Source organism: Bos javanicus, chromosome 20, assembly GCF_032452875.1.
Source record: "Bos javanicus breed banteng chromosome 20, ARS-OSU_banteng_1.0, whole genome shotgun sequence".
Classification (NCBI taxonomy): domain Eukaryota; kingdom Metazoa; phylum Chordata; class Mammalia; order Artiodactyla; family Bovidae; genus Bos; species Bos javanicus.
The window spans coordinates 39,946,915-39,967,712 of record NC_083887.1 but is presented as its reverse complement, the minus strand read 5'-3'; the positions used below and the strand labels follow the sequence as shown (position 1 = coordinate 39,967,712).

Here is a 20,798-nt window from a genome sequence, read left to right as displayed (position 1 = left end):
ATAGTAAAAAAAACAAAACAAACAAAAAAAAACAGAAAAACAAAGAAAAGGATGCTGAACTAAGACTGCTAAATTATATACACAATTATGTAATGGGCCACAGAGCAATAAAACCATAATCTTTGTAGTTATCTTCTCAGCTGGACACAAATCCTTTCCATCTCTACTTGACAAAATCCATTTGCATTCTATCAGCTTCCTGAATGTTATCACCTAACTTTACCATCAGTTCAGTTAAGTTCAGTCGCTCAGTCGTGTCCGACTCTTTGCAACCCCATAAATCACAGCATGCCAGGCCTCCCTGTCCATCACCAACTCCCAGAGTTCACCCAAACTCATGTCCATCGAGTTGGTGATGCCATCCAGCCATCTCATCCTCTGTCGTCCCCCTCTCCTCCTGCCCCAAATCCCTCCCAGCATCAGAGACTTTTCCAATGAGTCAACTCTTCACGTGAGGAGGCCAAAGTATTGGAGTTTCAGCTTTAGCATCATTCCTTCCAATGAACACCCAGGACTGATCTCCTTTAGAATGGACTGGTTGGATCTTCTTGCAGTCCAGGGGACTCTCAAGAGTCTTCTCCAACACCACAGTTCAAAAGCATCAATTCTTCAGTGCTCAGCTTTCTTCACAGTCCAACTCTCACATCCATACATGACCACAGGAAAAACCATAGCCTTGACTAGACGGACCTTTGTTGGCAAAGTGATGTTTCTGCTTTTCAATATGCTATCTAGGTTGGTCATAACTTTCCTTCCAAGGAATAAGCATCTTTTAATTTCATGGCTGCAATCAGCATCTGCAGTGATTTTGGAGCCCAAGAAAATAAAGTCTGACACTGTTTCCCCATCTATTTCCCATGAAGTGATGGGACCGGATGCCATGATCTTCATTTTCTGAATGTTGAACTTTAAGCCAACTTTTTCAATCTCCTCTTTCACTTTCATTAAGAGGCTTTTTAGTTCCTCTTCACTTTCTGCCATAAGGTGGTGTCATCTGCATATCTGAGGTTACTGATATTTCTCCTGGCAATCTTGATTCCAGCTTGTGCTTCTTCCAGCCCAGCATTTCTCATGATGTACTCTGCATATAAGTTAAATAAGCAGGGTGACAATATACAGCCTTGACATACTCCTTTTCCTACTGGGAACCAGTCTGTTGCTCCATGTCCAGTTCTAACTGTTGCTTCCTGACCTGCATACAGACCTCTCAAGAGGCAGGTCAGGTGGTCTGGTATTCCCATCTCTTTCAGAATTTTCCACAGTGTATTGTGATCCACACAGTCAAAGGCTTTGGCATAGTCAAGAAAGCAGAAATAGATGTTTTTCTGGAACTCTCTTGGTTTTTTGATGTTCCAGTGGATGTTGGCAATTTGATTTCTGGTTCCTCTGCCTTTTCTAAAACCAGCCTGAACATCAGGAAGTTCACGGTTCATGTATTGCTGAAGCCTAGCTTGGAGAATTTTGAGCATTACTTTACTAGCGTGTGAGATGAGTGCAATTTGTGGTAGTTTGAGCATTCTTTGGCATTGCCTTTCTTTGGGACTGGAATGAAAACTGAACTTTTCCAGTCCTGTGGCCACTGCTGAGTTTTCCAAATTTGCTGGCTTATTGAGTGCAGCACTTTCACAGCATCATCTTTCAGGATTTGAAAGAGCTCAAGTGGAATTCCATCACCTCCACTAGCTTTGTTTGTAGTGATGCTTTCTAAGGCCCACTTGACTTCACATTCCAGGATGTCTGGCTCTAGGTGAGTGATCACACCATCATGATTATCTTGGTCATGAAGATCTTTTTTGTATTCTTCTGTGTATTCTTGCCACCTCTTCTTAATATCTTCTGCTTCTATTAGGTCCATACCATTTCTGTCCTTTATCGAGCCCATCTTTGCATGAAATGTTCCCTTGGTATCTCTAATTTTCTTGAAGAGATCTCTAGTCTTTCCCATTCTGTTGTTTTCCTCTATGTCTTTGCATTGATCACTGAGGAAGGCTTTCTTATCTCTCCTTGCTATTCTTTGGAATTCTGCATTCAGATGCTATAGCTTTCCTTTTCTCCTTTGCTTTTCATTTCTCTTCTTTTCACAGCTGTCTAGACCATAACCAAACAAATCTACATCCCCATAGAGTGAGAAGAGTCATGCTAGCCACTGAAAGGATATACATAGTCTTCATTTTGCCTAGTTTCTAAGTTTGGGTTAAATCTTTTTAAAAAACATTTACAGAAAGGGAAATAATAGGTATTCCATGATACCAAAGTATGTCTTTCGTGACTAAGGCAAGTGGTAGTGGAGAGAGGAAGGAAAAAGGATAAGGCTTCAGAGATCACTGACATTAAGATCTTCTATTGGGGAGGCTTCCACACAGAAAACAGTAAAACTTGCCTTGAGCATTTTGACCTCAGGTCTCCTATTTGCAAAATTCAGACTTTAACTGCAGAAAGTAGTGAAAATCACTAGACCATTCAGGTTTGACCTAAATCAAATCCCTTATACACTGGAAGTGACAAATCAAGGGATTAGATCTGATAGAGTGGCTGAACAACTATGGATGGAGGTTCATAACATTGTACAGGAGGCGGTGACCAAAACTATCCCCAAGAAAAAAAAAGGCAAAAAAGCAAAATGATTGTCTCTTAGGCCTTACAAATAGCTGAGAAAAGAAGAGAAGTGAAAGGCAAAGGAGAAAAGGGAAGATATATCCATCTGAAAGCAGAGTTCCAAAGAAGAGCAAGAAAGGCTTCATAGGTGAACAGTGCAAAGAAACAGAGGAAAGCAATAGAATGGGAAAGACTAAAGATCTCTTCAAAAAATTGAGACACCAAGGGAACATTTCATGTAAAGATGGGCACAATAAAGGACAGAAATGGTATGGACCCATCAGAAGCAGAAGATGTTAAGAAGAGGTAGCAAGAATACACAGAAGAACTATACAAAAAAAGGTCTTAATGACCCAGACAAAAGAGGTCTTAATGACCCAGACAACCACGATGGTGTGATCACTCACCTAGAGCCAGACATCCTGGAGTGTGAAGTCAAGTGGGCCTCAGGAAGCATTAGTACAACAAAGCTAGTGGAGGTGATGGAATTCCAGCTGAGATATTTCCAATCCTAACAGATGATGCTGTTAAAGTGCTGCACTCAATATGCCAGCAAATTTGGAAAACTTAGCACTGGCCATAGGACTGGAAAATGTCAGTTTTCATTCTAATCCCAAAGAAGGGCAATGCCAAGAGTGTTCAAACCACCACATAACTGCACTCATTTCAAATGCAAGCAAGGTAATGATCAAAATCCTTCAGGTAGGCTTTAACAGTATGTGAACCGAGAACTTCCAGATGTTCAAGCTGGATTTAGAAAAGCAGAGGAACCAGAGATGAAATTGCCAACATCCATTGGATCATACAAAAAAACAAAGGAATTGCAGAAAAACATCTATTTCTGCTTCATTGACTATGCTAAAGCCTTTGACTGTGTACATCAAAACAAACTGTGGAAAATTCTTAAGAGATGGGAATACCAAACCACCTTACCTGCCTCCTGAGAAACTTGTATGCAGGTCAAGAAACAACAGTAAGAACCAGACATGGAACAATGGACTGGTTCCAAACTGGGAAAGAAATATGTCAAGGCTGTACATTGTCACCCTGCTTACTTAACTTATATGCAGTACATCATGTGAAATGCCAGGCTCGATGAAGCACAAGCTGGAATCAAGATTGCTGGGAGAAATACCAGTAATCTCAGATATGTAGATGTCACAATCATAATGGCAGAAAGAAAAGAGGAAATGTGGAGCCTCTTGATGAAAGTGAAAGAGGAGAGTGAAAAAGATGGCTTACAACTCAACATTCAAAAAACTAACATCATGGCATCTGGTCCCATCACTTCATGGTAAATAGATGGAAAACGATGGAAACAGTGACAGACTTTATTTTCTTGGGCTCCAAAATCACTCTGGACTGTGATTGTGGCCATGAAATTAAAAGACGTTTGGTCCTTGGAAGTAAAGCTATGACAAATCTAGAATATGTGTTTAAAACCGGAGACATCACTTTGCCAACAAAGGTCCATATAGTCAAAGCTACGATTTTACTAGTAGTCATGTACAGATACGAGAGCTGGGCCACAAACAAGGCTGAGCACCAAAGAATTGATGCTTTCAAATTGTGGTGCTGGAGAAGACTCTTAAGAGTCCCTTGGACAGCAAGGTCAAAGTAGTCAATCCTAAAGGAAATCACCCCTGAATCTTCAATGGAATTACAGATGTTGTAGCTGAAGCTCCAATACTTTGGGCACCTGATGTGAAGAGCTGACTCATTGGAAAAGACCATCATGTTGGGAAAGATTGAGGGCAGGAGGAGAAGGGGGCTACAGAGGATGAGATTGTTGGATGGCATCATCAACTCAATGAACATGAGTTTGAGCAAACTCTGGAAGTTAGTGAAAGACAGGGAAGCCTGGCATGCTGAAGTCCATGGGGTCCCAAAGAACAGGACACAAATGAGCAACTGAACAGCAGCTCCTGTTAATGGAGATTTGAATAACACCCTTCTTTATCCATCTCAGCTGCTGGTTAAGAGCTATAGATTTCAAAGTCATTTCACCAGGTTGGATGGTTCATTCAATCATCAAATTTCACTTAATTCATTTATTCATTCATTTATGCTCAGGTACTGTGTTAGATGCTGGAGATAAAGCCAAGAGTAAAGAAACATATTTACTGCTCTATTGGAAGTCACATTCTGATGGTGATTGAGATAAGCAAGAAAAAAGTAAACAAATACACAGAATATTAATGTATTCTAGAAGCTGTATTAAGAAAGGAAGTAAACTCCATTCTGCGATGGAGAATGCTAAGTGGGGCCAGCTTTGGGAAGGCTGGTCATTGAGACCTCTCTGAAGAAGTGTCATTTAAACAGAGGCCTTGGAGTTCACAAGGTGCCAGCCATGAGCAGAGCCAGGGGAGGGATGTTTCAGGCATTGGGAACCTCAAGTGCACAGGCCATGAGGCTCAAGAATGCCTTGGGTGCTCTAGAACCTATATGAAGTCCTGTGCAAAGTGGTGAAGAAAGGCAGAGTGACACACAGAAAAATGGGGAAGTGGAGGGAGGCCAGATCATGAAACTCTCCACAGGACAGAGTAAGAAATGCTGAAACTGTTCTGTGAAAATGAAAGTGGCTCAGTCGTGTCCACCTCTTTGTGACCCCATGGACTATACAGTCCATGGAATTCTTCAGGCCAGAATACTGGAGTGGGTGCCTTTTCCTTCTACAGGGGATCTTCCCAACCCAGGGATCAAACCCAGGTCTCCCACGTTGCAGGTGGATTCTTTATCAGCTGAGCCACAAGGGAAGCCCAAGAATACTGGAGTGGGTAGCCTCTTCCTTCTCCAGGGGATCTTCCTGACCCAGGAATCGAACTGGGGTTTCCTACATTGCAAGCAGATTCTTTACCAACTGAACTATCAGGGAAGCCCAAAAATCCGTTAAATGTTTGGTGCAGTGGAGCACCTCAATTGGTATTTAAAATTTCCACTCTAAACTGCTATATCAAGATTGGATTACGGTGGTGGTGGGCGGGGAGGAGTTACAACAGGGAGAACTTGAAGGATTCCACTGTGGTAGAGATGATAAAGGCAAGCAATGATAAAGCCAAAACAAACACAATGACTGTGGAGATGACTAAGAGTGGGTGGTTCGGAGATGCATTTTGAAGGCAGGAGCACTGTGGGCTTTGCTGCAAAATGTGCAAGACAAGAAAGGAAGGTGGATCAAGGATGATTCCCAGACTTCTGAACAGTGCAAAGTAGCACTGCTTACTGAGATGGGGAAGGGGAGGGCTGGAGAAAGGCAGAAGGCAGAAGTGAAATGCTTTGAGCAGAGAGTAACCGAGAATTACATTTCAAACTTTATTAAATTTCCAAGTTCAAGTAGATTAGAACACATCCAGGTTGAGATGCTGAATAAGCAACTGGATATGAGTCTGGAGCTCAAGTAGCAGGTCTAGGCTGGAGGTATCAGTTGAGTCTCAGCATGGCCATGCTCTTTAAGTCTCTGAGGCCAGATGGAATCCCCGAGTAAAAGTGCAGAGAGACGAGTGGGCCCAGAACAGAGACATGCGTTACTATGCAAGAGGGAAATAAGCACTAAAAAGGTTCAATATCTCCACATCTCTTTGAACTGTTTGAAATCCCTCAGTCAGAACATGATTTAATCCACTTTGGAATATTCTTAGGCACTGCTATCAAGCTGATTTGTGAGTTACTAGATACAAAGACTATCAGATTCCAAGTATGTATATCTTGGAAATGTTCTCCATCTCCCACTTGACATCCCTGAATTCCCAAGAAAATAACACAGATGGACTTCCAGACATCTTTCTGGTACCCTCTTTCTTGTCCATCAACAGCTCTTCTGAAGATAGGAGGTAAGGAGTGTGAAGGGCATCCCAGGTGGTACCAGTGGTAAAGAACCCACCTGCTAATGCAAGAGATGAAAGAGACGCAGGTTCGATTCCTGGGCTAGAAAGATCCCTCGAAGGAGGAAATGGCAACCCACTTCAGCATTCTTGCCTGGAGAATCCCATGAACAGAGGAGCCTGGTAGGCTACAGTTCATAGGGTCACAAAGAGCTGGACATGGCTGAAGTGACTTAGCATACCAAGGAGTGTGAGGATCTAGGTTGGAAGAGTGTTGGGGAAGCTATGCCTTACCTCTTCTTCTTCAAGTAGAATGAGCCGAACCACGACGATGTGAATTGCATTGCCAATGCTTGGGTTATGGAACAACCCGGTGACCTAGAGTCAGAAAGGGAAAATCATTAGTCTCAGGTGAATAGAGAACAGATAAATACTGGAGGAGGAGAAAAACAGCACTGTAATGCATTTGCAATAATTCCTTATCTTATAGTCTGAAATTTTTGGTGGAGTTCAAAGATGAGTGAGACATGACCAACTGGGAAGGCAGAAAACATTACAATGCAAAAGGGACACTTGAAATTAGGGGTCATTAACTTTATTCCAATTCTAGCTCCAACTATCTTGAAGAAATAATGTTCCAGTTCTTTGCCTCAGTTTCCTCATTTGTGGAAATTCTTATATAATTTTCTATATAAATCAGTGAGAAAAAATCATACTAAAATGATTCAGTCATTTGATAAATAAGTACTAGAAAACGTACATGATAAATTACAGGTTTTCCTAGGATACATGTTTTTAAGAAGAACAGCAATTTACTTTGAAGTTCCATCCTTAATTAACTAGGCATGCGTGTGTTTAGTTGCTCAATCATGTCAACTCTATGCGACCCCATGAACTGTGGCACACCAGGCTCCTCTGTCCATGGGATTTTCATAGGTTTTCACAGGTAAGAATACTGGAGTGGGTTGTCACTTCCTTCTCCAGGGGATCTCCCCAACACAGGGATTGAATCCACGTCCCTAGGATCCCCTGCATTGCAGGTGTATTCTTTACCCACTGAGCCATCAGAAAAGTTCAACTAGGTATGGAAAATATTTATAAATATAAATACAAATACTATATATAAAAAATATTATATATTATAGATGTAGGACCAGGGAATTCTGTGGCAGTCCAGTGGTTAGAACTCTGCCCTTTCACTGCCAAGGGCCCGGGTTCAGTCCCTGGCTGGGGAACTAAGATCCCACAAGCTGTGCAGCCAAACAAATTAAAAAATTAAAGAACATAAAAGGACCACAAAAAGGTCTCTTATTTCTTATTTGGGGGGTGGAGCATTTCTAGTGATATCTATTCACCTGCTGCCCATGCCCCCACGAGGTCTGACATACCATGTTCATGATGGTGAGGATATAGGATTCCACGTTCTCCCTCCCGTGGTACTCAATCATCTTCGTGTCGGCCACCACCAGCGTCTCCACCCACCTCTCCTTGCTGATGGAACGCCGAGAGAGGCTTCTGCCTCGCAAGTGGCTCCTCTCCCACTTCTCTCGCAGTAGCTCTTGTTTCTGGGAGGTGCCAGGACTGTCTAAACATTAACCAGAAGATAATGGGTTCATTCTCTATGTCTCTCACATACTACTCACTTACGTTCATAAAGATACAAGGCTGTAAGTTTAAGTTGTGTTTAATAATGGTCAAATACAACATTCTTATCTACATGATTGAAATGGAAGAATACCATTCTTTCACTGAAATGGAAAATAATTAATATGACAAAGATAAGTGAAATTGGAATATGACAGGGAGGTTCAAAGTACAGCTCTGAAATAAATGTTACCTATTTTATCAAATATGTCCCTTATTATGAAAAAGATATTACAAACAAGAATGAGAACTTTTTCTTTCCCTTCTCCTCCTCCTCCTCCTCTAAATTATTCAGAGCTTACTGAATGCAAGGCAGGGTACTGGGCTTTAAAATGCCAAGTCATTTATCCTCTTGAACATCTGACATGCATACTGCTATCTCCATCTTGCAAATGTGGAAACTGATGCTCAAAGCAGCTGGTCAAGTAACTTCCCCAAAGTTGCACAACCCATAGTATCAGTGGAAGAACCAGAATTTTTTCTGCCCTAAAATCATGCATTTTCATATACACCACACTGGCTCCCACAGAGTAAACATGCATAAAACTGCAGAAATGTAAGCTGGAGAAGCTGCATGCGGTTCAGGACATTCTATTCCAAGAAGGTATAAAATGAGCTGGAGAAGATCTAGCAAAGGACAATAAAACTCTCAAGGTGACTCGTAGGTTTCAGAAAAGATTTAATATATGAGGATCATAGTTTGGAAGGCAAAACCCAGGAGAGGTTACAGAATCAGGAAGAAAACTGAAAACATCTTCAAACTCCCAGAAGTTTGAGAAGCACTGCCCTGAAACTTGAAAGAGGTCTGTTTAAAACCAAAACAAAAATGAAGTGCTACTTCACACATTGAGAAGCTTTCTGCCAAGTGGTGGTCAAGTCTGAAAGGTTTCAATGGGCTCAGAATGGCTTAGTGAGTGAGTGAATGAGTGAAAGTCACTCAGTCGTGTCCAACTCTTTGTGACCCCATGGACTATACAGTCCCCAGGCCAGAATACTGGAGTGGATAGCTGTTCCCTTCTCCAGGGGATCTTCCCAACCCAAGGATCAAACCCGGGTCTTCTGAATTGCAGGCGGATTCTTTACCAGCTGAGCCAGCAGGGAAGCCAAAAGGAGTTAGGGAGTAGACAAAAGATGAATTTACCAAAAGAATAAATAAGGCAAGAAGCCTGGGCTAATGGACAAGCAGAGCCCCAATCTTTGAAGATTTCTGTCTGGAAGACAGTGACACACCTGCTCCCTGCTCTCCTCAGGACCCTGGAGCACTGGCTGGAAGAACACGCAAGCAGAACAGGAAACCTCTCCACCCCTTCCTCACCCCTGGTGATGGCCACCCAGCCTCGGCTTGAAGACTTCTGGTGCTGGGGGCACACGTCAACTCCCAGTCTTCTCCTGCACTGCGCTAGAATGTCCCCCTTGTAATTTCCGTTTATTAGTCGGTCCTATTCTTTGAAGGTATCTATAACACCACCCCTTCCTGAGGCCCTGCCTCTGACTCGGAATTGGGACAATCAAAACCACGTCCTGCCCTCTGCCCACAGTGCTTTCTGGGTTGTAGAGATGATTACGCTCATTTGCTCTGTAACCCATTCTGGTTCCTCATTTTGCTTCCTATGTGAAGTTAGGACACACTGCACTGACTAATATTTACAAAAGAGATGAGACACGATCATCAGTTCAGTCGCTCAGTCACGTCCGACTCTTTGCGACCCCATGGACTACAGCACACCAGGCTTCCCTGTCCATCACCAACTCCTGGAGCTTACTCAAACTCATGTCCATCGAGTCGGTGATGCCATCCAACCATCTCATCCGCTGTTGTCTCCTTCTCCTCCTGCTTTCAATCTTTCCCAGCATCAGGATCTTTACCAATGAGTCAGTTCTTCACATCAGGTGGCCAAAGTATTGGAGTTTCAGCTTCAGCATCAGTCCTTCCAATGAATATTCAGGGTTGATTTCCTTTAGGATGGACTGGTTGGATCTCTTTGCAGTCGAAGGGACTCTCAAGTCTTCTCTAACACCACAGTTCTTCATAGGTCTAAATAAATTCAGATTTTATTCTTGGGCTTAATAAACTTGGGCTTTCCAGGTGGTGCTAGTGGTAAAGAATCTGCCTGCCAATGCACGAAGTGTTTATGGGGAGAAATCTAGCCAAGGGGGCAGTATAAGTAAGGATGACATCCAGTCTTAACAGAGGACTGACTTTCTGTAACCAGCAGCAGAGGAAGAGCAAGGACCTGGGCAACGTCCACTGAGATGTCCAGGATGCCCTGTGCACCAGCAGAATGGAGGCCCTGGAGATACTAGGGCAATGCAAATAACTGAGTTTTTTTTTCCTTTACCCAAATGCTTTTAGCAGCTCTTCACAAAGCTCTCTCACATTTAGCACTCTCTCAGGTAGTAGACAAACCTAGACAGTGTATTAAAAGCAAAGACATTCTTTGCCAAGAAAGGTGCGTATAGTCAAGGCTATGGCCTTTCCAGTAGCCACATATGGATGTGAGAGCTGGACCATAAAGAAAGCTGAGCACCAAAGAACTGATGCTTTCCAACTGTGATGCTGGAGAAGACTCTTGAGAGTCTGTTGGACAGAAAGGAGATCAAACCAGTCAATCTGAAAGGAAATCAACCTTTAATACTCATTGGAAGGACTGATGCTGAAGCTGAAGCTCCAATACTTTGACCACCTGATGCCAAGAGCTGACTCATTGGGAAAGACCCTGAGGCTGGGAAAGATTGAGGACAGAAAGAGAAGTGGGTGGCAGAAGATGAGATGGTCAGGTCACCAATTCTAGCTGATGATTGAATCAGCATCACTGATTCAATGAACATGAACCTGGGCAAACTCCAGGAGATGGTAAGGGACAGGGAAGCCTGGTGTGCTGCAGTCCATGGGGTCAGGAAGAGTCAGACATGACATGGCATCTGAACAACAACAGGTAGCAGGGCCATTATCTGCCACCTCTGTCTTAGACTCAGGGTTACCTGCAGACAGGAACAGACCAAGCCTTGAGGAAGTTGCCTGGAGGAGGCTCGAGTATCATCAGGAAGCAGGGAAAGTGAACACAGAGCAGAAGACTCTGGAAATTATATTTTCCTGTGTACTAGAGAGTGCCTGTTTAGCATGCCAGTAGTTTCCAGAGGCTACCTCTTCTGCTTAGGGAATTGTTCTAGGATTTGTCTCCTACCATGACTCAACTTTTCCCTCATCTGGATTCTTTTCAGCTGCCTTTTCTCAGAGTTCCCATGGAGAAGGAGTTTTAGAAGGATGTTTAGCTTAGAATGGTTTACCGCTGATTGGATATTGGCCTTTAACTGGAACTACTGCTAGGTATGAGAACCAATTTCCGCCAAGAAGATCCTCTCAAGTTAGTCTTCTCCAGGCCATACTCTGTAGTTTCCAGATAAGTGAGACCTAGCACCCTTGTTCCTACCTTCTTGCCACCAGCATGAGTGAATTCTTGGGACACAACTTGGCAAGAACACAAACACCAACAGCCACCTCTGATGGAGAGCCTGGCCTGTGATGAATTTTTTTTAGATCTGATATTTACTGCAGTCATCCTTTAATATCCATAGGGAATTGGTTCCAGGACCCTGGCAGCTGCCAATATCCATGATTATTCAAGTAATTTATATATAAGGGGGCATCATGTTTGTATATAACCTAGGCACAACCTTCTGTATACTTTAAATTATCTCTAGATTACTTGTGATACTTCATATAAAGTAAATGCTATGTAGATAGTTATAAATACAATATACATGCTACACAAACAGTTGCAGATGAGCAATAAATTCAAATTTTTCTTTTTGGAATCTTCTAGGCTTTTTTTTTTCGGAGGGGGCAGTATCTTCTAGCCAAGGTTGGCTAATCTCTGGTTGGTTGAACCTGCAGTTATGGAAGGTCAACTGTATTTAATTCTCAACAAATATTTGAGGTAAGTCTTATTCTTATCATTTTTAAGTGAGAAAAATGAGACTCAGAGAGGTTATATTTATTCAAATTTGTCCAAAACCTCATAGCCATTAAGCAGCATAAGAGCATTTTAGACAAGTCAGTCTGAATCCCATTTAAATTGTGGTGTGGAGGTGGGAATGAAATTCCCAGGCAAGACTTGCCTGGAAAAAGGAAAAAGAATGCCTTAAGTCTAACAGAACCTAGACAGCTTGTCCAGGCCCACTATTTTTAAGATTTTTTGATGCAGACCACTTTTAAAGTCTTTATTGAATTTGTCACAATATTGCTTCTGTTTTTTTTATGTTTTGGTCCCAAGGAATGTGGGATTTTAGCTCCCTGACCAGAGATTGAATCAACCCTGCCTGCATTGGAAGGCAAAGTCTTAACCACTGGACAGCCAGGGAAGTCCCTGAGACCACCGCTGACCACCACCCACTCCCTGTGGGTCTGGCTTGGGCCACTTCTGCACTGAGCCACTTGCAAGTCCCAGAACCTTGGACAAATGTTCTCACCATCCCTGACTCCACCCTCATGCACAGGAAACTGAACTGAACTCCTACTTTAAATTTTTATTTTAGCTACGGAACACTTTCTTCAAACAAAGATTATGCAAAGAGCATGGAAAAGACCGTGACTGCGATCCGGTGGCAGATGACCCTGAGATGACCCTGAGAGGGGTTCCACGTGGCACAGGTTTAGGCCACCAGACGACACCATCTCTCGGTAACCTTTCAGCTCTGGTGCTAAGTTGAACCAGCACACCTTCCCATTACCCATGCACAGCTGTCAACAGTTGGCTGCCATCACACACCTGCAACCAGATCCCCTTTTTAGCAGGACACTGCGGCCTTTCCCAACAGACCTGAATGTCAATGCTGGGGCCATGTCCTTTAGCAATGATGGCTGAGCCGCCATCATTATGTGTCCTTCAGGCTGGCTTTGGATAGATTTGAAATGTCTCAGCTAGGAAATTCATTTTCATTAAAAAAAAAAAAAGTTTACCTCTTTTACTGAGAACTAAAAATATTTTTACACTTATGTAACAGACTATCCATTTCTCAAAACTGGCCACTACTAAAGTGGAAACAGCTGTCTTTAAAGATCAACTAGTGCAGCTACATGAATCTAAGTGTTAGTAACTGCTGCTGCTGCTGCTAAGTCACTTCAGTCGTGTCCAACTCTGTGCGACCCCATAGACAGCAGCCCACCAGGCTCCCCCATCCCTGGGATTCTCCAGGCAAGAACACTGGAGTGGGTTGCCATTTCCTTCTCCAATGCATGAAAGGGAAAAGTGAAAGTGAAGTCGCTCAGTCGTGTCCGACTCCTAGTGACCCCATGGACTGCAGCCCACCAGGCTCCTCTGTCCATGGGATTTTCCAGGCAAGAGTACTGGAGTGGGGTGCCATTGCCTTCTCCGTGTTAGTAACTAGTAGATGTCAAAAGCAAGAACCCCCCAGGTTTAGGAGTGTGGACATAAATATGAGCACCTGAATAAATAAGATGAAACATACTCTCCAAGGGCTGACTGGTCTCGCCTGATGAAGTCCTAACTTCACTCAGAACAGCAAAAGAGAGGAAGGAAATCATGGACAACTTTGGAAATGTGAAACTCCCTTAAATAACAACATAGAAACCAAATCAAGTCTAAGTAAAAGGGAGGCTTTGAGATCTCTCTGGAGAGTCAATCAGAATGAGAATTTATAATCATTTTAATCCATTAGTATTGTATTGTAAATTACCACTTTCATTCATCACTAACATTTGGAATGATGAGGAATTCCCCTGATTCGAAATCTAATCCCCTAATTCGAAATCTAATCTTTCCCTTCCTTATCTTCTAATAAAAATGTACTGAGGCACTTCTCACCACGAAGACCAGATGCAGAAGAGGCAGCTGGGCACAGAAGGAAGACTAAGAAAAACTGAATAATCAACCAAGTGGATAATGAGTTCCAGCACACTTCAACATTGGTATAATTCTGGTGATACATTTTCCTCAGCTTCGTGACTAAGGGATAGGTGAATAAGTCAGGGACCTTCACACACACCCAAATGAAAATGTTAGTTGCTCAGTGGTGTTTGACTTTTTACAATCCCATGGACTACAGCCTGCCAGGGTCCTCTGTCCCTGGAATTCCCTAGACAAGAATACTGGAGTGGGTAGCTATGCCCTCCTCCAGGAGATCTTCACAACCCAGGAATCCAACCCAGGTCTTCTACACTATAGGTGGATTCTTTACCATCTGAGCCACCAGGGACCCAAAGCACCATGAAAGGCTTCTGTTAGGCTCTAGATCCTCAGTGGTGAGCTCTCCTTTTCTGCAGGTATCAATAAAGAGTTTATTCTCACACATTTACATTTTTAGGCAATGACACCCCACTCCAGTACTCTTGCCTGGAAAATCCCATGGACGGAGGAGCCTGGTGGGCTACAGTCCATGGTGTTGCTAAGAGTTGGACACAACTGAGCGACTTCACTTTCACTTTTCACTTTCATGCATTGGAGGAGGAAATGGCAACCCACTCCAGTGTTATTGCCTGGAGAATCCCAGGGATGGGGGAGCCTGGTGGGCTGCCGTCTCTGGGGTCGCAGAGTCAGACACAACTGAAGCGACTTAGCAGCAGCAGCAGCATGCAATTCTACCAGCCTATAAAAACTAACTATATCGGGAATCTCCAGATGGGAAATTTGGCACTGTTTCCCAGGGATTCTTGATCTTGGGACTGTTTACAGAACTCCTCTTAAAACTGAGACTTCCATGGCACATTACTTGGGAAATACAGCTTTAAGGAAGACAAGTTCAGGAAGGAAGTTAGATTAAATGGCTCTTTAGATTATAAGAATCTGTTATTCTAAAATTATCTGCATGAAAATAAAGGGGGGAAAAAAGTCTTGCCCAGAAGCTACAGAGAGAACAGAAATCCAGGTTGCTTTAAGTAGCTTATGCTTTCTTTGAGGTTTTAATGAAGGTTTACATATTGATGGACCGGAAAGACCTATTACATAAGTAGAGCCACTGAGGCAGTGGAAGAGACTGGAGATGAGTCTCTTGGAGAATGGAGCTATCTTCCATCTGTGGGGATATGGGTGACGGACCAGCATGGGACCATCTTACCATTTACCCAGGGCTGGTGCTGAGCTTCAGCAGGACCTTCTAAGGAAAGGGCCACTCTGAAACTCCACATCTACCTCCCTTTCTGGCTGTACTTTTTAAAGATTACTGAGCTCTCTAAACATATTACATGCTCAATAAATATGGTACAAACTATTTAACAGGCTTTTGTCAATGCTCACACAGACTTACAGCCAAGCACTGACACAGACAGAAAAATGAATTGGTGCTCTCCAAACAGATCCAGGCCACTTTAAGGTGGTGGGCAACCTAAGGTGATTATCCTCATAGTTTCCCTTCTCCATTTGTCCCTTCTCTGTTATTTGTATCAGGTCCTTAAAACTACCATGTCAAATACCATGTCATGTCTAAGGCAATTTCTGCTTGCCTTTATGCTGACTGTGTCAGACTACCAGTTGCCCCAATATTTGTTCTTCCTCCTTGAATTTTTGCTGGGAAGCTGGCCTCCTAGAAGAAAAACTAAATGTCCCAGCCTCCCTTGCAGTTAAATTCTGATCTATGGGATACGAGGCAGTGCTACATGAAACTTGCAGAATTTAAAGGGAAGGCATGGATACTTCTCTTCTTCCTCCTTCCTAGTCTGCATTGGGATAGTCTGGACAAGGAAGCAGAAGCCACATATCCAAGAAGATGGAACAAGATGGAAGACAGATGATAGAAGTCTGAGTCTCTGATGATTGTGGAGCACTATACCAGCCTCGGACATTTTATCTCCAGATTTCACTCATGTGAATGATAAATAAAGGTCTAGTTTTCATCTAGAATAAAAAAGGACTATTTTGTTTGCTCCTTTATCTCCAGCATCTAAAAACATAGTTCTTTGCACTCAATAACAATAATATTTTAAATAAATAAAACTTACATGGGGTTTTCTGCCACACATAAACATATCCTGAATGATATGATGATTAATCACCCCCTCCATGTTTGTAAGCATCTCTCCTCATTTACAACTCAGGAAGGGAGCTGCTTTCTTCTCCAAATGGTAACACTTGATTAAACCCTCAGCTCAGCAAGTTGATTAAATGTAAATAACTAGTGGGTTCTCTTTTAGTACCTCCACTCTGTCACTAGCAGGAATAAGACTGACCCACACAATAGCTTCTAGAAACACTATATTCATGAAGGTTACAGGTGCATTCTTGTTCTGGAGAAAACAATTCCATGAGTTATGTGTATGGTTTTCCTAAGAGATCTGAAAGTACCAAGGTAGTTTGGAAACTTCAATTCACATGCATTTTTAAATGCAGCAAGAAAATTCTGGGTGATGCCTAGCATATTGTTCATTTATTAACACTCTACCCAGTGGCATCAGAGGCTCACTGTGTCTATTAATAAGAAACATAACAGTCAGCTACTTTTGCTGCAGCTACCTCTCAGATCACACATAACTGCTTGATATTTCACCAACTTGACTCCAGGGCTTAAATAGGTCTAAGCTCTTCCTGCACCCCCAGAGTCCCTGGATAAAAAATGTTAACTTGGCAAGAAAGCAACAGTCAGGCTATAAGTCATGAGTAAAGAAATCTGTGAGTGCACTAATCAGAGAAAGAGATTACAGAGACCCTGAGAAACCATCTGCCTCACTTTTGAGAGACAACAACAGAACAATTCCAGCCTGATGAGATCATTTTTATTATATTTATATCTGGTCATATTTACATAAGCATGTGTGTACAATATACATACGTATGGATGTATTTGCAATTCTTTTCCCCTTGCTAATGCTTAATTTTACATCAATATAACGTCTTGCATAAAAATTTTACTATAACAACTTAGATTTGTACAGGCTTCAAAATGTTCTGTTATTCTCCTGGCAGAGTACATGGCCTTCCTCTACCCAGCCCTGGGCCCAAATTGGGACATTTCTTTACAGTTTTCCTCTGCAGGTATTTTCTTTAATAGTTTGGTTGGTTTGGTTCCTAGCACACCCATTCACTGAGAATGACACGTTTTCAAAGCTGGGGCTTTATGTGTGAGTCTCTCCATACTTCACCACCTTCTGTGAGCTCAGAAACTCATCCTCAGGACCTGACCTGTGGACGCTCAAACTCCAGAGCTCAGAGCTCCAGGAAGCCACTGTATTCTGCATTTGGCTAACCTCTGGTATCTGTATTCTCATTTTCCCCTCTTTTCTTTTATTTCCTTTCCTTCTTTCCTTCCTTTTTCCCTCCCTTCCTTCCTTTTTCCCTCCCTCTGTCTTTTCCTCTTTCTTCACGTTCATGTCTACTCCACTATCTGTATTTAAAGAAAAGGACTCTCTTTCAAACCTCTTTATCCAGAGCTTTTAGGTTTTCCATACTGAAAGTAGAGACTAGGGGCTTCTAGTCTCCAATATCTTTGTGTCATTTTTCATGGTAAAACTCAGCCTCACTAGTACATTTACTTTATAAAAGTGTTTCTTTAATAAGGAAACATTACAGAGTATAGAGTTTCCAACTGTGTTATAAGAATTTGCTTTCTAAATACCCTAAAGGCAGTGAATACACTGTTGTGTGTGTGTTTTCCTTAGCTCTCTGGGATATCACAGATCTGAGAAAGGAATTCAGGGCAAGAACTCAGGAGATATAAATTATAATCCTAGGGGATTTTGTATCAGTTGCAATCATGGATCAATTTGCTCTTGTGACTAGCGACAAAAAGAGGGACTCTGCAATTTGCTTTTTTCTAATAAAGGTCAGAATATTATTTATGTTGGGAATCAAGGGCACTTATCTATTATCAAATGAGCAAGTAAATGGACTTGTTATTGTTAATTCCCTTATTTCCAAGTTCTCTGTTTCATTTAATTTTTGTTCTGTGTGGATGAGCCTGCCATTTTGGAGAGCAACATCCTGAGAAGGAAGCCTTTCTATACAAGGAAGAACTGAACCAGTGTCTCAGTCATCCATGTAACTCAAGACTCAGCCTAGAGCCTGGCATCCTTTAAGTGAAGTCGCTCATCATGTCTGACTCTTTGCGACCCCATGGACTGTAGCCTGCCGTGCTCCTCCATCCATGGGATTTTCCAGGCAAGAGTACTGGAGTGGGTTGCCATTTCCTTCTCCAGAGGATCTTCCTAACCCAGGGATTGAACCCGGGTCTCCTGCATTGTAGGTAGATGCTTTACTGTCTGAGCCACCAGGGAAGTCACAGAGGGCATCCTTTAATAGGCAATAAATATTTACTGAATGAGTATGTGGATCCATTCACTTAATAATGATTTGTGGGAGAAGGGTTGTGCATAGAGAGGTAAAGAAAACAGGAAGTAATGGCATTCACATTATAGTAAATCTAATCTGAATTTTACTATTCATTCATCAAATGTGAGTCCCTTTTGGCCTGATTTTGGTACAGTGACAAAGATGAGTACTACTTTAGAGAAGCTGTAAGTACACATACCACCCAAAGGGTTCGTTTGGGCTCCACGAGATTCATGAATTTGTAAGTGCTGAACTGGTCTTAAATAGCTGTCTGAAGACAAAGGATACATCCAGGGTGACAGGATACATCCTTCACAGGTCTGATGATGGGCTTCAAAGTCACCCTGGCCTGCCTACACAGGATGGGTTCTGTTAAGGGGCAGACACTGGAGAAGGACCATGGCATTATCAGGCAAGCCCTCCCTGCCCATGTCAGTACCAGGCAAGGACCATGTCAGTATCACGAGTCCCCCTTCATGTTGTCTCTCCTCCTCATTTTGGGGAGGAATTATCACTTGAATACAGTTGATTCCTGAACAACACAGGTTTGAACTGCACCAATCCACTTACACATGGATTTTTTTCAAACATAGTACCTATATTTTCATTTTGTCCTGTGCTTAGTCACTCAGTTGTGTCCAACTCTTCACAACCTCATGGACTGTAGCCTTCCAGGCTCCTCTGTCCATGCGGATTCTCCAGGCAAGAATACTGGAGTGGGTTGCCATTCCCTCCTCCAGGGGATCTTCCCAACCCAGCAATCTAGTCCACGTTTCCCTCATTGCAGGTAGATCCTTTACCATCTGAGTAAAGGGAAGCCAAGAACGGTTCTTTAAATTAACTAAGTGGGGGTCGGTGGGGGGAGTTTGCTTTCAGTTAGAGATCACAATGTGTGGAATCAACAAAACTAGGTTTTGTGTCCTGATTCTATCCAAATGGTTTCAGCTTCCTACCCATGGGTGAGCCGTCGAACAGCTCCTTTTTTGGGAGGCAGAGATAGCAGTACGTGGATTTTCAGCTGCACAGGGGTCTGTACTTTCAACTCCTGTGTTGTTCAAGGTCATGTGTATTTCAAATGCTGAAGGTATCAATGGCCCAAAGAGGACAAATGATCTGGAAACCTGCAGCGGGAGTGTCCTGGACCAAGAGAAAGTCACTCACAGAGAGAACCAGAATCTACCCATGCAGTGCCAGGGCTACAGCCCAGGATACTCAAGGCCACCAGCTGATGGTCAGGGGCTGGTTCCAATAGAAGACCCATATCCCATAAATACTGCACTCAACCTCCTTTTACTTTCCTTGGGACCCCTTCATTCATTCAGGAGACATGCCATTCAACATCAAACGAGCCATCACCTTAACAGTCATTTGCTCCTTCTTCTCAACCTCTATGCTTCTGTCAGCACATTTACCCACCTCCAGCTCTCAACCCCAAAGCAGTACTAACAACAAACACGCACACGTGTCCAAACTGGGCAAGTTCTGTTTCCCAAAGGAAACACTATTCTGAAGTGAGGTGTCTTCCTCACTCTAAAGGACAAGGAAACTCATAAAATAGGAGTTTAGTTTTGAAATGCCCTCTAGTTTTGAAATTTCTCAGAAGCTCATTAGAGAAAGTGAGCTTATGGGTAATTTTTTGTTTTATTCACTCTATTGTATTTTCTATATTGCTTTTATAGTTAGAAAGATAAACTTCAAAAATATGGTGAAGACTTTCCCTTTTATATTCTGCACCACAATTTTATAATTTAATAGCAACGTTTTTCTGACTTTCCTCTCTAATTCTCTTGTTAATGTCTGTCCTTTTAACCAAGAAACCAAAGGCTATTCTCCCCAACCATCTAAAACGCTCCCCTAGCAACAGCAATCACATAATAATCACCTATGTAATTACTGAGAAGTATAAATCTACCCAATTTGTCTATTCATTCATTTCCTGGTTCTCCAAAGGTAGAAAAATAGACCTGGGGAAAATGCAAAATTAAGGGGAATAAAAGGAAATATTCCCTCTAAGTAATAAGCCAGCCATTTAAGTGACTGGTAGAGAGCTTGGAAGTTATGAGCTAGTATGTCCACTAAGGAACTAGAGATACATGAAGTATAAAGGGAGAGACTGAACACACACTCACTGGTGTGAAGTGGAAAGAACACCGTGGCCCAGAGGAGCACAGGACAATTCCCAGGCACCAGCCACATGTGGTGATAGAGTGCTTAAAACATGACAAGTCAAAATTGAAATGTGCTATAAATGTAAAATACACCCTGGGTTCCAAAGAGTTGGCAACCAAAAAAAGAATGTAAATTATCACATTAACAATTTACATTGATTACATATTGAAATAATAAAATTCTAGATATCTCAGGCTAAGTAAGTGATTAAAATGAATTTCACTTGTTTCTTTTCATTATTTCTCTCTCTCTTTTTTTTTTTTTTTACCTTGGCTGCTAGGAAATTGAAAAT

At 42.4% G+C, this 20,798-nt stretch overlaps 1 protein-coding gene across 1 annotated transcript in view; it reads right to left on the bottom strand.

Annotated features, from left to right (window-relative positions):
* Positions 1–20,798, bottom strand: part of ADAMTS12 (ADAM metallopeptidase with thrombospondin type 1 motif 12) — a 391,363-nt gene that overhangs the window by 182,761 nt on the left and 187,804 nt on the right. The window contains exons 4-5 of the mRNA XM_061393780.1: positions 7,805–8,001; positions 6,711–6,794 (exon numbers count right to left, since the gene is read on the bottom strand). Coding sequence (XP_061249764.1) covers positions 6,711–6,794; positions 7,805–8,001 — 281 coding nt within the window. The remainder of the gene's footprint in view (positions 1–6,710; positions 6,795–7,804; positions 8,002–20,798) is intronic.